Source organism: Triticum urartu, chromosome 4A, assembly GCF_056163025.1.
Source record: "Triticum urartu cultivar PI428250 chromosome 4A, HENAU_Tu73, whole genome shotgun sequence".
In the NCBI taxonomy this organism is placed as follows: Eukaryota; Viridiplantae; Streptophyta; class Magnoliopsida; order Poales; family Poaceae; genus Triticum; species Triticum urartu.
Genome location: NC_141876.1, coordinates 600,402,484 through 600,420,093, shown reverse-complemented (window position 1 = coordinate 600,420,093; position 17,610 = coordinate 600,402,484). Strand labels below are relative to the sequence as shown.

At 43.1% G+C, this 17,610-nt stretch overlaps 1 protein-coding gene across 1 annotated transcript; it reads left to right on the top strand.

Moving 5' to 3' along the window:
• The first annotated feature begins 587 nt into the window (after positions 1 to 587).
• Positions 588 to 8,793, top strand: LOC125553146 (putative acyl-activating enzyme 16, chloroplastic). The gene is made up of 18 exons (XM_048716929.2): positions 588 to 934; positions 1,710 to 1,901; positions 2,190 to 2,304; positions 2,666 to 2,753; positions 3,469 to 3,689; positions 4,230 to 4,348; positions 4,617 to 4,766; positions 5,119 to 5,186; positions 5,479 to 5,584; positions 5,729 to 5,887; positions 6,012 to 6,065; positions 6,132 to 6,212; positions 6,797 to 6,934; positions 7,157 to 7,316; positions 7,510 to 7,589; positions 7,885 to 8,027; positions 8,254 to 8,311; positions 8,398 to 8,793. The coding sequence occupies exons 1-18, from the start codon at positions 728 to 730 to the stop codon at positions 8,488 to 8,490; spliced, it is 2,232 nt and encodes a 743-aa protein (XP_048572886.1). The 5' UTR covers positions 588 to 727; the 3' UTR covers positions 8,491 to 8,793.
• Positions 8,794 to 17,610: the final 8,817 nt, after the last annotated feature.

Sequence of the window (17,610 nt, the reverse complement as noted above, 5' to 3'; positions counted from 1 at the left end):
CCAACCCGCCGCGCCAACCGGGGGAGGGATGCAGCAGGGACGGCGGAGGCGTAGGCGGGGGCGGCGGTGACGACGACGACGACGACGGCGGCGGTGACTACACGCGGTTCTACAGCCTCCTCGGCATGTAGAACCGCGTGGGCGGGCGGTGAGGTGGGCGGCGAGGGAGACGGCGGGGTAGCCCGCGGTAGTTTTTTTCCTTTTTTGTAAAATATGTTTAAGTTTGAACGAATTCACCGATGTTTGCGTTAAATTTGAGTCGTTTTTGCGCCGTATTTGACTTTTTTGACTAACCGTGGGCGCCGCGACCGGGGAGCCCCAGTGCGCGGTTTAGCTCCGATGCGCCAGAGAGGCGATTTTTTGCCCCTCCGGGAGGGGCCAACGGCTGGAGATGCCCTAACTACCCCCCAACCAAACATGTAGATTCGCCGCTGCCTCAAACCAAACAAATCCAGAGTTTTTCGTTGGAAACAAGTACAGCCGTCGGATAGGGATCCGAGGGTCGAGGGGCGCTGCCGGCGCCGCCACCTCGTTCCGTCCGTTCCCACCGCTCCGCGCCGCAACCAACCTCGTCTCCTCCGTCGCTCTCGCTTTCCATCCTCCTCTATCTACTACGACTACGAGGCCGCCAGCACGTGCCACCTCCCTCCCGTGGCCGTGGGTGACACTGACACTCCATTGTCCCAGTACGGTCCGGAGAGGCCGTCCGTTCGTCGGCGCGCGCGAGATGCTCCTCGCCTCCTCCGGCCAAATGGCGGCGCTCCGCCCGCCGCGCCTCCTCCTCCTCCCGCCCCGCCCGGCTGCGCTGCCGCTCCGGCGCCGTCCCAGCATGGGCGCCTCCTCGGCGAGGCGGCGTGGCGGCGCTGGCCGCGTCTGCGTGCCCCGGTGCACGGGCGCCACCACCCCTCCGCAAACCTCCGCCGGCGGCTCCGCGGTTAGTCCCCCTTGTCCGTCGCTCCAGCCCCTAAATTTCTACCAAGAGGCACCGTTTTCTCGTTAGGATTTCTAGAGCAAGCAGGTAGATTTAAAGCGGCCTCGAAATTAATTGTCAGGACAGACATCTCCCTTTTCCAGAGAAAGCAATAATAACAAGCTCGTTAAGCTTTTGGGCCGATTTGCCTCTGCCAAAAGAGGAATATATTTTTTCTCAGAAAAAGGGGTAGAATTTCTCTGGAACAAGAGACAAGTATAATTAATTCAGCCTGAAAAACTAGGGGAGGCAAAAGGGTAGCTTTCACCGGGTGCCAGTCATCGTGAGTCTCAGTGTTGTGAAGCAAGAAGATAAGCATGATTTGCATCAGGAGTACAGAGTTTGGACTCCATGTGTGAAAACAAAGGGGTGGAAAAGGGTAGCTTTTACCTGGTGTCAGTCGCCGTCGAATCGGTGCTGCGACAGAGCGCCGCAACAGAATCAGATAAGTCATGATCCATGGCCATTAACGGGGCGTATCTGAGCTGCGGTAGTCGAAAATAACACTGGTTCTCCGTACCTCTGCCGGAGTCTGCCTTTTATTGCGTGCATCGAATCACAAATGAATTCCATGGCTGGACATGGTCAGGTTTTAACTGTCTGCGTGATGAGTCTTTCAGTGTTGTGAATGCAGGCGAATAATAGTTTTACAAAGTAGGCATGTTTTGCATCAGGCGTACAGAGTTTGGGCTCCACATGTGAATTTTTTGCCTGAAACTTCCACGAATCGACATTGCAGGTACAAGTCCCAGCTCGCAGAAAGTGCTCGCCGTTGCTTGATAGTGCTCTATTGCCTGGTGGAAGTGAATTGGCTGTGCATGAATGGAAGGCCGTCCCAGATATTTGGAGGACAGCAGCAGAAAAATACGCTGACCGTGTAGCTCTGAGAGATCCTTATCATGATCCTCCCTCTGAATTGACTTATAAGCAGGTACTTGTTGAACTACCATAACCTTCTCTTCATGCCTGATTATCTACGACATTTTCTCTTGAAATAGACATAGTTAGGCTTACATTTTCTTTTGTTACTGAAAACTACTTAAAAGCTTGTGCAGTGGACTGCAAGTTACATATAAACCTCAATACTGTTTCAAATAAATAAATTGAACCCTTTGTGATTGATTAGAGCTAGGAACTATATATTTAGTTCCAATCCATTGTACAGTTGGCAATCCTTGTTTTTTAAATATATTTTGTTTGACGTACGTTCTTTATTCAGCTTGAACAACAAATATTGGATTTCTCTCATGGTCTGCGGGTAGTTGGTGGTGCTCCAGACGAAAAGATAGCCCTTTTTGCTGACAACTCATGTCGGTGGCTAGTAGCAGATCAAGGTAATTTGCCTTTTTTTTTGTTGGTTTCAAGATGTTTGACATGTAGTATGCTGAAGAAGTGAAGAGCACAAATCACCAGAAACTAAGCTTGCAGTTTCTACACGAGTCCCACTGTTACTTTCCTAGCATAGAGAAAATTATGGAAGCAACCAAATAATAATAGCTTTGCTATGGATTAGGCTGTTAAAAAAAAGATACTGAACTACAAATGTCAGCCTTTTTTCTTAACTGAATAAATGTCAGCTTAATGATGTGCTTACCATTTGTTGTGTTAGTTATCTAGGGGAGTTCATGTAACTGTCTTCAAATGGATGACCATATATGTTCATCAGTAATCATGCCGCTGACACATGCAATCCAGGAATCATGGCTACTGGTGCGATCAATGTTGTTAGAGGAACAAAATCTTCTGATGAAGAACTGTTCCAAATATACAGTCACTCAGAAAGGTATGTGTCAAGTCCTTTTGAAATGTGAATTGAAATTATTCTATTTTGCTTTTAATGATTGATTATGCAGTCTAGGAGCCGGTATAAATCTTAGTCACGCACAACATAAATGAAATTTCATTCACTTGTCCCTTTCTACCCTTTGAACTGTTGAGCCACAGGCCTGTCAGGATTTAGGACCTGGCTAATACAAGCCAATAAACCATTTTGATATGCCTATTTAAATTCTTCCTCTGATTTTGTTTGATGGAATGTTATAACTGGGAGAGGTGTGGACTGTTAAGGGGATATGGAATTTGAGGTGCAAGTTTGGCATGGTGTTGCCATCTATGGTTAAAGAAAAAACTGGATGGATTACCTTTCAGACCAGACTTCTCTTAGCTCGTGAAAAAGTACCAACATCTGCATTCTAATTTTGACATCTTGACATCTTTACTGGACCAAAATGTCCATAATATGCTATTATTATCATGCGCATGGCTGGCCACAAACTTAATCTCTCAAAGTATGCTTGCTTGGTTATTGCTTTGCATCTGGAATGTTTTACCTCAAACATAGCATGGCGTATATAGTACATTGACTCTAGAAATATGGATTTTTAGTTAATGTTATTATGATGAGTATCTTTATGCTTATGCTGTGTAATTTTTTATATGAATATCAGTTTTTTACTTTCATGTTATAATATGACTCTGTTGTTTTTTCCCCATCACAGTATTGCACTTGTTGTGGACAGTCCTCAATTCTTTAACCGGCTTGCAGAATCTTTCATTTCAAGGATTAATGCAAGATTCATTGTGCTACTTTGGGGTGATAAATCATCCCTAAATAGTAAAGCTGTGATGGACATACCAGTTTATGACTACAATGATATCACTGAACTTGGACGAGAAAATCGCAATGCATTATGCTACTCAAGCGAGCTATCCAAGCAAGGTATCTTTGCATGATGTCATAATGTGATATGAATCACAAGAAATGTTTAGCTGAAGATATATGGAGTACGTTTCTTCCAATTTGTTGGTACTTCACTTTCTTCTGCATTTCTGACATCGAATGTCACATAAGTTGCTAATCATTTGCTTCATGTAAGATGTCTTACCATCCAATAAGCTAAGCATCCCAGTACCAGTAAACAATTGATAGATGTACCTAGTCTTGTTAGTTTCGCAAGCTTGTTATTTAATGGTTGGCTCAGTCATTTAGTTATATCCAGAGCTTGGCACTCAAGTTCCTTGCAGCCAACACCAATTGGTTTCTTTCTTAATAGCTTTGGCATCTGTTGTTTTAAAGAGGAGCACTTAATTTTTGTTTCTTTACAGAATATGACGTCACTAGGAAACTCTAATGATTTTTTATTTCTTTAGAAAAAACTTCTTTTATTTCTGTACTTCCAAGCAATCAACTTGCATCCAATAATATGGTTCTTCTTCTTCCAACCATGTCCTAGTTTATTACAACATTTTCTTCCTTCAGGTCAGCAAGGTGTCTTCGAAGCTATTGGTCCAGAAGACGTTGCGACCCTAATATATACTAGTGGAACAGGTGGCACGCCAAAAGGCGTGATGCTTACACACCGAAATCTCTTGCATCAGGTTAAACATGCAGCAATGATGAAATTTTGTCAATGAACTTTTAGTAATACTATGATGTCTGCAATAAGCCAATAACTTCTACTTTGTTTTTCCTTGATGTAATATCCTATTATATGAACATGGGTACTTGTGCTGATCATGTTTTTCTGGATTTTCTAGAAGTATCCCAAGTCTGAAGCACCTTGATTTTTTTGAACTGGATTGCTAAGTTTTTTTAATGTATTCCTCTTTTATCCACATTAATCTTTACGCTATTTATGTTCTTCAGATAAATAACTTATGGGAGATTGTTCCAGCAGTACCTGGTGATAGGTTCCTAAGCATGCTTCCACCCTGGCATGCATACGAGCGTTCTACTGAGTACTTCATCTTCACTCATGGAATTCAACAAGTTTACACTACTGTGAAGCACCTGAAGGTATGATTTTGGTGTTTTCCATCATAAAATACTTCATTTTAGTTGGCAAGAGGCCTAGTGATGTCATTAAGAAGTTATTGCGACGTAGTAGTATTCATGTGCTCATGGGTTATGCTTTCATAGATTTAGCAGCCTACCGAAAGCTGCAAACTTAGTGATGGACATTGCATTAACATGTGCAGTCTACAGAACTCTAGACCTGCTAATTTTCATGCGAACTCAGTATCACGATGCGCCCCACAGGGTTTCTGTGTGGCGTGCAGTACTCTTCTTGTTCTACTTTTATTGTCTGACTGTTGTACAAGATGCTGAAATTGCTTATTCATGTTAACATCTTTATGTTCTTTTATAGGCAGATTTGCAGCACCACCAACCTCATTATATTATCTCTGTACCACTGGTCTATGAAACTCTGTACAGGTTAGTTTCTATGACTAGGATGTTAAATTGTGTATGCAAACTGTGACGTGTTCTACAGGCAGTGGTATTGCATAGTAGAATTTCTTCAGTTCTCTAGTGCCCTCAATGGGGCTCAACATATTCGCCTTTTGTTTGCTATCAACATCTATCTTTAATTATATCCTTTTTTTGGCTTGTTTGGGTTATCATATTTTTTATCCATGAAATCAATATTTCTTGTGGATCAGTAGTGATTAGCAACAGTATGTAAAAATCTTTGATCCATTATGTAATGTTTCCTCACTTTGTACAGTTCGATTCAGAGACAGATATCTACTAGTTCTCCTGCTCGAAAAACTGTTGCCCTTGCACTTATCAAGATAAGTTTGCTATTTATGGAGGCAAAGAAGATATATGAGGTATGAATCCCGAGTTAGCATGAGTCACCTCATTCTCTTAGCTTTGGTGACTGGAGGTTCTCTATAAATTAATGTCCCATTGGATTCTGTGTGTAGCTGAGTCAATTTTCTCTTTCTGTCTTCTTTTTCCGTTATTCTGGAAAGGGAACAGTCTTATCAAACAGTCCTGTCAAGCCATCATTCATTTTCTACATGTTCAATTATCTACGGGCAAGAATCGTCGCTGCTCTTTTGTGGCCTTTGCATAATCTGGCAAAGATGTTAGTCTACAAGAAAATCCATTCTTCCATCGGAATTTCGAAGGTACATTTATTTTGCCTGCGTGCCTATTTCTGTGCTACCTCGATAATCTTTGTGCAGTTTTGAGTGTGAGCTCACTAAATTTTTGCATACTTACTAATTCTACGGTTTCTGTGATAATTTGCAGGCTGGTATTAGTGGTGGCGGAAGTCTTCCGATGCATGTTGACAAGTTTTTTGAGGTAGAGGATTGGCAATAAATAAACTTCTTGTATTAACATCCTTTCACTGATATTGTTCTCTTCCAGGCTATTGGTATCAAAGTGCAAAATGGCTATGGTCTAACAGAGACTTCCCCTGTTGTAGCTGCTAGACGGCCATTCTGTAATGTAAGAGGTTCCACAGGACTTGTTTCTATATATTATATGCATTTATTGTCTGATCTTTTTGTATGTTGCATAATAAACTGTTGGTTTTATATTTAATAAGAAATGTTATAAATTGTTTTACTCATTGGGCAAAGCAACAGATAACAAGATCATATAGTGAGTTAAATCTTGCATAATTTGGTACCAACTCCTTAAAGAAAAAAGGGCAAAAAAAGAGGAACAACGTTATTGGTATTCTTCAGATAACACATTCTTGCTCCCAAAAAAGATATAAACTCAGATCTTGCCAGTGAAATGCATAAAATATTCTCGCAATATTTGTCCTTTTATAAAGGAACGTATCTTCATGCTGGATATTTAGTTTCTGAGGACAACAGAAGACGACAATTCTGGTGCCTATATTTTGTGCTAATCTTTTGCTTCTTGGCTTCCTGAAATTTTTTGTGTGTAATTTGAAGTCATTGCCAACTTGTAACATTTGGGTAGTATCATCAAAATAATCTCCACATTTCTCAGTAGACATCTGTGTGTGTTTTGCCTCCCATTTGTGCTCTTATACTAACATAAGCAGTTGATGTAACAAGGTTCTTGGCACAGTTGGCCACCCAATAAAGCATACAGAAATCAAGATCGTGGACATAGAGACCGGTGAGGTGCTCCCGGATGGTTCAAAGGGGATTGTGAAGATTAAAGGACTGCCAGTAATGAAGGGATACTATAAGGTTCTATCTATTCACTTTACCAATACGAATGAACTGTCAAATATAAAAGAAACCGGCCTTTTGTAAACATATTACTTGGAGATAAATATATTTACCTTGATGTCCGACACTTAGCTAAATCTCACAATCCATGTTAAGATACCATGCTCTGAACTTATGAATTTAAGTCTTCCTCTTCCATAGAAGGTTCTTATTTATCTCCTAAAACTTTGGTTGTCACAGAATCCATCTGCTACAAATAAAGCTTTGGATCTAGAAGGTTGGTTCAACACTGGAGATATAGGTTGGATTGCACCTCACCATGCCACAGGTCCTAGTCGAAAGTGTGGAGGGATGCTTGTTCTTGAAGGGCGTGCAAAGGATACAATAGTTCTCACTACAGGTATGTATTATGTAAGATCTAGTTACTGTTATCTCTGTACGTTGATTATGACATTCGACTTCTTTCTATACTGATGTTGTACTCTGGAAATCAATTCATTCGTATGTAGCTGGATATCATGTAACTCTAGTTATATTTGACGGCACTTGAATGTTTACTAGATCTGATTGTGCTTGAATGTTCCAATTTTCAGGAGAAAATGTTGAACCTGCTGAGCTTGAAGAAGCAGCAAGCAGAAGTAGCTTGATTGATCAGATAATGGTTATTGGCCAGGTAGGGCAAGAAGCATAGCCACACAATTGCTAGATAAATCATAGTATGTGTTATATTATGATCATTACTATGGCCAATTGACGCTCCTTGACGTGCCCTGTGGGAAAATATAATTTCTCAAGTGATAGGGAAAGTGGTTTTTGGAACCACCAGACCGTTATTTGAAACCATGTGCTGAGTTTTTGTTCATGAAAACATTTATCATAATATGATTAGATTTAGATATTGCAGTGATGAAATAGATCATCAGTACCACTGGTGAAGTCATGAACTTTGTTATTTGTTCTTTACATAGGATCGGCGGCGCCTTGGTGCTATTATTGTTCCCAATAATGATGAAGTCGTAGCAGCAGCAAAAAGAAAGTACAGCTTTGATGGGAATAACGGACTAGCCAAAGATACGGTCATGAGCTTGCTATATGCTGAGCTGAAAACTTGGTAAGAGTTAAGCGCCTTGCTATTTGATTTGTTCAGATAATCCTATCTTCCTTGATAATTCATTGGCTATCATAATGGAGAACTTTTAGCTAATCTGGAGATGTTCCCAAACCGTGGTAGAATTAAATCATTCACTGTATTTTAGGATTTTAAATCTTGTCATTGTGAACCGAGTCTCGTCGGTCAAATATCGCAAGACTTGAATTAGTTTGTTAATTAATGTCAGGATGGCTGGTTGCTCATTCCAGATTGGCCCTGTTCTTGTTGTCGACGAACCATTTACGGTAAGATCAGCACACTGGGAGTTTTCGCTGGCTAATTATTGAGTAGCTACTCTACTTACAAGCTTTGCGTGATTTCTCTTGTTCAGATTGATAATGGTTTGATGACACCAACCATGAAAATAAGAAGGGACAAAGTGGCGGCCAAGTATCAGAGTGAGATTGAAGCCTTGTACAAGTGAGATGTTTGTTAAAAGAAAAGAACAAGTGAGATGTGGACCCAGGGCAGGGCAAACAACGCGATCACTCCGGGCTGTGCTTTGTTTGATGCGAATCTTTACTGAAACGGTGCTGCTAAATCTCAGTCGACTGAGACTTCATGTTATATTCATGAAGATTCGTGCAAAGTTTTTCTTTCTTTTCCTTTTATACACTATGTCACTTGACTGAGACTTTGGACCGAGACCTAGCCTCACCCTTACTGAGAATAGGTGTGAAATAAAAGAATATGCCACCGTCCCACCTTTGGCGACCACGGCAACGAACTCTCCTTCCTCTTCCACTTTACCCATCTCTTCGTATTCCCATTCTATGCCGACCACTTCTTCCTCCTTCTCGCTCGGCGGGGCTGCCGGCGTCTCCTTCACCTCGCCGCCACCGGGCTGGTGTTCTGGGAGGAGTCCAGGCATCGCCGGAACAGCCGGTGGCGCCTCCAGCGGCATCTGCTTTCCATAGATGGCGGCCATAGCGATCCGTGTAAAACACTCCATCATGTCGTCCATGGCGCCCGCCTGCTGGCCGCCCCCGGCCGCGCCTCTCTTCATGGCCTTCTTCTTCGTGGCCTTTTTGGTGCCACGTTTCGTCGCGGGCTTGGCAGCGGTGCTCTGAGCCCGCGGCGGCGGTGCCACCTCCTCCGCCTTGGCAGCGGCTTTCTTGACGAGCTTCCGGCTGTGGAGGATGTCAGTCGTCGGCGCTGTGGCCGGGGTCGTTGTTGCGCAGCACGGCCCACATGTTGGCGCCGGCGATCGCTATGCCTCCTCCCGCTCCGGCCATCTCGATCGAGTCAAGAAGGTGGCTGATGAACTCTAATTAAGCTAGCGTCCTTGTGATTGCGGGAGAACTAACTATGTGCCGATCACGTACGATGCGGTCCTATATAAAGGACGGGAGCGGAACGAGACGCATCAGTCCGATTCGGTTTGGAGCAGTTCGTGGTGCTCACTGCTCGTCCCGGACTCGGACACGCACCTAGTTTTTTTTACTGGATGAAACCGATGTCGTGCTGGATAATTGCATTTATTAGGAGTATAATGTTAAAAATATGGGAAAAAGAAATAGTACAATGCAATACACGGCCACAAAACAGAGGAGAAAAAATACAACCAGCCACACGACCCCAGAAAAGGCAAATAGAAAAAAAAAAACTACCCGACAGAAAACCAAAGCATAACAAACTCGCTAATGCAACAAGAAGTGACCCTGGTATTGTTTTCTCTTAGAGAAAAAGGCGGGAGATAGGCGCCGGTCGACCGGCCCAAATTTTGGCAGGTCACCGGGCAGCCCTTTGATCCCTCCACGTCAGTTTGATTGGTTTCATTCCCCTCACATGTCTTCCTCTCAGAAAAAGATAGTGGCCACCCTCTCTCTCTCTCTCTCGTCCCTCAGCGTGAATTCCTGCTCTCGCTGTGTTGTCTTGCCCCTGACGCAATCTCACTGCCGTCAAACGCAACAAAAAAAACCATTGACTGTGCATCCATGGGTAGTAGCAAAAAACAGACATTAGATGTATAAAAATGTGAACACCGTAGTAGCAAAATCGATAATGGTTGCAGCAAAAACACATAGTCGTGGGTCTTGGCGTGTCATGAAAAAGGATGTAATAGCTAACGACGTTGATAGTAGCAAAACTCAAAATGATAGTAGCAAAAAATGGTACAATGGTTCCACCAAACAAAAGACATGGTAGCAAAAAATTTGGTTGGTTCCTGCAAAAACCAAACAAGGTGGTAGCAAAAATTGGTGCACTAATTGTACCAAAACAAAAACATGGTAGCAAAAAATTGGGTTGGTACTAGCAAAAACATGAACATGGTAGAAAAAAAGGCTAGTTCCAGCAAAAAAAGGCGATTGTAGCAAAATTTGGGGTTGAAAAAAGACCCTAGTCGGATCTCCAGCACTTGTCACCGTGGTTACAAACGCCCTGAACACCGGCCACCGCGGATCTCCAACACTTGTCGCCATCGTCTCCGGCAACGGTGGATACTAATTGCAGTACTTATCGCCGTCATCTCCAATCTTGTGTCCGCATCCTAGCACCGCTTAGTTGTCAATCCCAGCACCAGGTGGCGCCATCGGGTGCAGCTCAACCCACCATCGATTGCAGCACCACAACCTACAGGGTTGAAGATTGCAACGGTCTTAGGAAACTTCTGGTAAGGTTTCTTTTTTCTTTTTCCTTTTTCTTCTCCATTTTTTCGGGCTGGGTTTTGTCCCAATTTTTCGGTTTTTCTATTTCTTCTACTTTGTATATATATATATATATATATATATATATATATATATATATATATATATATATATATATATATATATATATATATTCCTTTTACTCAAATCGACAAACAAAAAAAAATCAAACTCATGAACTGTCTCTAATCTGCAAATGTTTTATTCAAATTCATGAACTTCTTTGAAAATCACAAACATTTATTTTTCAAATTTTATAAACTTCTATTCAAACACTTGAACTTATTTCAAATGCAGAAACATTTTTAAACCCACAAGTATTTTTTTAAACCCATTTTTTTAAATCAATGGTTGACCGGTCAACCAAGTGAGCGGAGGGAAACAACGGAACGAAACCCACAAGCCGGTTAGAAGGATAGCAAAAGCGAGTTGCTCTTGGTGGTGCTTTTGGTAACATTTTATTTAACTCCTGCTGAAAATAAGAGGAAAGAGATCCTATACGGGCCCAAGGCACAGTGGGCTCGGCGCAACGATCAATCACTCGCTGCCCCGCTATACTAAAGCGTCTTTGCGTTGCGCCCAAATTCTGTTTTTTCTTCTATATTCCTCCCCACCAAGCCCTACATCTCGGTTGGGACATCCTATTTAGTGCGCTGTGCGATGGGAAGCGATGAAACGAACACCCCCTCCCTGCCATTTTAGGCCGGGCCATGTGCAGGGCGGGGCGCCCCTTTTTTCTGTTTTTCTGTTTTTTCTTATTTCGAAGGATTTCAAGAAATCTTCACAAAATATTAGAAAACTCCATGAATCTAAAAAGTGTTCAAGGATTTTAAAAAAAATCAAGAATTCTAATAAATGTTTAAAAAATTGAAAATCAAAACGGTCCAAATTCTAAAAAATATTTGTGAATTAAAAAATTGTTAATCAAATGTTTGATAATTCAAAAAATATTTTTGAATTTTGGAAGTAAACATTTATTTTGAATTTTGAAATTCGGTATTTGACGAACAAAATTTTGAATTCAATGAACTTTTTAAAATTTGATGAACATTATTTGAAATTTATGAATATATTTTTAATATATGATGAATTTATTTTGAATTTCAGGAAATATTGAATTCAACTAAATTTTTTTGAACATGTGAGCACTTTTTGAATCTTATGATTTTCTTTTGAATTTGATGAATTAAAAATGTTAATGATTTTTAGAAATTTGTTTTTAATTTTAAAATATGATCGTGAAATTAAAAGGGATATAAAAAAGGAAAAGGAAAAACAAACAATAGAAAAGAAAATAACAGAAAGATGAAAAAGAAAAGAAAAAAAACGAAAAGAGAAAAAAAAGGAAAGAGAAATGAAAATACCGGTGAATCTTGCACCACTTGGGCCGGACCAAAGCAGGTAGTGTGTGTTTGGTCGACAACTGTCCACCTACGCGGTAAATAGGTGACCCCCTCTCGGTTATCCAATTGTGGCCGCCGTTGTCGGGTTGCTGTTGTTGTTGAGGAAAGGTTTGTGCTCGCTGCTGCTGCCGGTGGAGCATGGGCCGCTGCTGGCCATCTGTCAACACTTGTGTGTTGCCTCTGTAACTCCATGTGCTAAGAGCATATTCACTCGCCCCCAACGCCCTTTTTTATCGCTGGCGCTAAAAAACAGCCCAATCACGTCCCGAGAAACCCAATTTTCGCCGGTTAGGCCCGAATTTGACGTCGGCGGACTCAGGCCGAACCCCACGCGCTAGGTGGCGCCGGGGGAAGTGTTTTTGGTGCAAAAGCCCGTTGGGGCCGCCGAGTCAGTGACCAGCCTCGTCTCGTCTTCCTCATCATCTCGTTTTCCGGCGGGGAATCAATGCCAAGGCTGCCGCCGGTCAGGCTTCCATTGATTCCTCATGAGCGGCGCAATGCGGCGAGCATCCCCCTCCCGCCCCGCGTACACACGTTTGCCCCCCCCGGCCGCTATAAAAGCCGCCCCTTCCTCATCGGTGGACGCACTCGCCCGCAGTCCCTCTTTGCCGCCGCCGACCCCATCTCGTCTCCCTCTCTTCCCGTCTACAGCCGCTGCGCGTACGCCTGCAGATGGGAGAGCGGTTCCCCGATGATGGAGCGGCGGCCAACGGCTTTGGCCGCCTCCACCTGCACGAGTGGGAGGCCCACCTCCTCCACAAGGCGAACTACCCGGCGCCGCCGGACATGCGCGTGCTGGGGCGGTGGAGGCTCAGCGCTGGAGGCGTCCCCGTCCCCCCGCAGCCCGACGTCGTCCGCTTCCACGGTGAGATCGAGCGCGTTCTCGCCCGGAGTACAGCGCCAGCAACCACGCCCACTGGGCGGCATACTTATAACGCCCCCATGAGGAGCAGCTCGCCTCCACCAACAACGCGCCGGTGGGGGGGCGCCATAACACCGACGGCCGCCGTCTGTGGTGGGGCGTCCCCAGGCGCATGCTCCACCTTGTCCTCGAGCACCTAGAGGGCGGCAACAAGCCGCCACTCGAGTACCCGGCGGCGACGAGGGCGGCGTCATCGTCCTCGAGGACAGCGACGATGAGGCACCGCCGCCAGCCAAACCGGACGGCGGCGGCGTGAAGGAGGAGGACGACGACTACAGCGCCTTCGGCAAGCTCTTCGGCCTGTAGGCGGCGCGACAGTAGTAGTAGTAGTTTTTTGTTTTGTTTTGGACTATGTTTTCAATATGTAAAAAAACTAACTATTTGTTTGCACATATTCGATGTGAAATCTCAAAAGCGAGCTAGGAAGAGGAATAAAAGAGGGCCTAAGATATACCTGGCCATGGGCAGCCCGGCCCGGTCGGCCCGACCCGACCCGGCCCAAAAAAGCCCAACCCGGCCCGGCCCGACCTTGTCCATGGGCCGGGCTCGGGCCTAGGTTTTGAGCCCGAAGCCCGGGCCCGTCGATTTCGCCATTTAAGGAAGAGGCCCGGCCCGTGGCCTGACGGGCTTTTATTGTGATGGGCCGGGCTCGGGCCTGATTTTTAGGCCCGACGGCCGGGCCGGGCTCGGGCCTAGGTTTTTTGCGTCGGGCTTTGGTTGGCCTGGCCCGAAGCCCGGCCCGGCCCGAAGCCCGGCCCGGCCCGAGGAATGGCCAGGTATAGCCTAAGAGCAATGGGGATGAGAACATAGAGGAAAGCCTAAGTTATCGGTTCTTCACCTCTTGTGCCGAGGTGGAAACCCCGTTTGGTATTTTCCCGATGCTTCTCATTCCTATCGTTCTTAAGCGCTCCTTCCTCTTCCTTTTTGTTTGCTGAATCTTTTAGCAGAAAAACTGGACCTATATGTGGATATATTGAGATGGTATGAGATGTCCATTGCGAGACATGAGGATGAAGAAAAGATGACCTAAGAGCAGTGGGCATGGGAACATGATGGAAGGCTAAAGCCCTTGTTCCTCGTCTAACACTAGAGGAGGCTTTGGTTTGAGTTTTTGTGATGCCTTCCATGCCTATTGTTCTTTGGTGCCCCTTGCTCTTCATGGGATACACAACATAAAAAGGATTCATAGAATAACATGATTTGGTCAAGTTCATACACCCTGCATAGTAGGAGGGTTATTTTCCATGTTTTTTGGCATGCCTTAATCCATCGGTTAGATAAGATGCTGGATTGTTAGCTGGTTTATACTACAGCCACAAAGTCAAGGTTTTGTCAATCAAGGCGACAATTAGATCAGATATTGACATAGCTAACTTAAATCAGTAAGTAGATTTTGACATTAAACTGAAAATTAGGGTTGTTACATGATTAATAACTCAAACGCCAAATTAGCTAAACTGCTTGAAGTTTCAAAGGCCCACAAGCTACTTAAACAGGGTTTGATAAACAGGTAGTTTCAGTGGAAAGTTGCCCACAAGTCGATCCATTTGAGAGGGCTGGAATTTATTGGGATGCACTGAAATGTAATATCATGAAAAAACATTGACTCGTCCGTTTGCTGTTGCAAAACACACCATTATAAAATCTGGACATCTGAGGATATCACTAATTCTTATCTGAAGAACATTGCACAGTTTAAACAGATATTCTCTAGAATTAATGAAGCCCAAATTATCACACTAAATCAAAGGAAGTTTTGAAGTAATAGTATTTGAATGGTAGATATCAGCCAATTGATGCATGTCAAGCATGATATGAGGACTGAGGAGTTTAGACAGAGTCACATGGTAAATGCATGCAAGCGTATTACTCTTATCAGTTAATCACATCAATGACACACCACTCTGACCACTCTAGCTAAGACTACGAGCAGAAATCGGAGTGCAAAAGATGGTGATTGGCACACAAAACATGAAACAAATTGGAGTGGAAAAGATGGTAATTGGCACACAAAACATGAAACAATATCAATATGTTCATTCAGATTATTTTTATCATTTCCTAAATAGTTCACACATGGGATATAGCAAACTAATGGATAAAATACACAGACTACCAAGAAACAACCATGACCGCAACAGGAGCTTCGAAAATTGTGAACTCCGATGGAATTTGCAGTTTTGTACAATTCATCATAAATTGGTGTTGTTTTATATATATTGTTTAGATGTGCAGGATAAGGCTTATTTCCCCACTCTGGAACTTTGCAGTCTGTTGCATCTCGACCTGGGTGATTTAATCCTTGGAGGGATGGTGGCCGAGCTACAAGGTTGAACTGGGAAGTACTTCGATGGGTGGAAGAAGCACCATGCTATCTTCGGCACCTTGTTCTTCCTTTGTGTCTGAACCTTGGTCTTAAAATACTATGTGTATAATGAGTTTAGACTGAATATGTGATCTATCTTCATGTGTTTTCCTCCTAGGGATCAAGGGTGATGGTTTCTTTGGAGATATTTTTTCCCTATATTTTCTCATGCAATGTAGTTGTGTGCAACCTGCAGAATTTGGATACTAAATTACTTCAAAAATAATAGGACTAAACTTTTTTTATTTATAAAATGGTCTATAGACATTTTGGTTTTGCAGATATGAGATCCCTCTAATCATGTTGTAATCACATTCTGTCATCTGCAATAATGCAACTCATGTCCGAAGTACCTTGTGTTCCAATTAATTGTCACGTTGGTTGTTCTTTGCCCACTGTTATGTAATTTTTCGAGGGTTTAATTTGTCTAATTTCATATTATTTTTAGCTTATAACTTCTTATTGCTACATATTTTGACACTATAAATGCATAGGCTGATACAGATGTTCTAAAAAAAGGCTGGTACAGATATTATGTACCAGTTTCGGATATGGGTAATAAAGGTGAGCAAAAGAGATCTTTACGCACATGCCCTTAATTAAGAGTAGAGGACAATAGGACAGGCCGGTGATTATGTGACCGCATTATCATTGACTGTAGAATGGTGCCTCCATGCACTGGGTGTCTTCATTGCTTTCTCCTCTAAGGTTCTGCATATGGTGCACCGCCAATTATTTATACCTCAAAGCTGAAACACTTCATCCAACAATTCAAGCTTGTCCTCCGAGAGCCTTGTCTCACTAGATTTGTACGCACTGATAGTAAGCCGGGAAGAGGAAGAGAGAGCTCAAGAGCAATGAGAATGGGAACATGGAGGAAAGCAATGCTTTTTTGTTTGCACCTGTAGTATCGGAGGTGCAAATATTTGGCATGGATCCTTTCCTGATGCCTCCCATTCCTACCGTTCTTGTGCACTTCTTCCTGTTCCTTTTCGCTTACGTGATAGCTCTGATGGAGAAACCATAGACATGTGTCCACATGTTTAGATAACATGAGACCTCGTATGTGAGCCCGGAAGAGGAAGAATAGAGGGCCTTAGAGTAGTGGGAATGGGAACATGGAGGAAAGCCTAAATTGCTCGGTTTTCACCTCTAGTGTTGGAGGTGAAAATCTAGTTTGGTGTTTCCCAATGCCTCCCATTCATATTGTTCTAAAGCACTCCTTCCTCTTCCTTTTTTCGCTTGCTTGGTTGCTTTAGTTTAGAAACCAACTATATGTTTGCACATATTCGATGTGAAATCTCAAAAGTGAGCTAGGAAGAGGAAGAAAGAGAGGGCCTAAGAGCAATGGGGATGAGAGCATAGAGGAAAGCCTAAGTTATCGGTTCTTCACCTCTTGTGTTGAGGTTTAAATACCGTTTGGTATTTCCCGATGCCTCTCATTCCTATCGTTCTTAAGCACTCCTTCCTCTTCCTTTTTGTTCACTAAATCTTTAGCAGAAAAACTGAACATATATGTGGATATGTTCGGATGGTATGAGATGTCCATTGAGAAACATGAAGAGGAAGCAAAGATGACCTAAGAGCAGTGGGCATGGGAACATGATGGAAGGCTAAAGCCATTGTTCCTTGTATAATACTAGAGGATGCTTTGGTTAGAGTTTTGGTGATGCCTTCCATGCCTATTGTTCTCTGGTGTTCCTTCCTCTTCCTTTTGAATCACACAACATAAAAATGATTCATAGTATAACATCATTTGGTCAACTTCATACACCCTGTATAGTAGAAGGGTTATTTTCCATTTTTTTGGCATGCCTTAATCCATTGGTAAGATAAGATGCCAGATTGTTAACTGGTTTATCAACCTCATTGTCAAGGTTTTGTTAGTCAAGGCAACAATTATATTAGATATTGGCATAGCTAACTTAAATCAATGAGTACATTTTGACATTACTGACAATCAGGGTTGTTACATGATTGATAACTCAAACTCCAGATTAGCTAAACTGCTTGAAGTTTCAAGGGCCAACAAGCTACTTAAACAGGGTTTGATAAACAGTTCATTGGCAAGTTGCCCTGAGTAGTTGTTGTCTGGGGGTGCAAGTCGATCTGTTTGGGAGGGCCAGGATTTCTTGGGCTGTACTGAAATGTAATATTTATTAACAAACATTGATTCATCCGTTTGCTGTTGAAAAAGCACCATTAT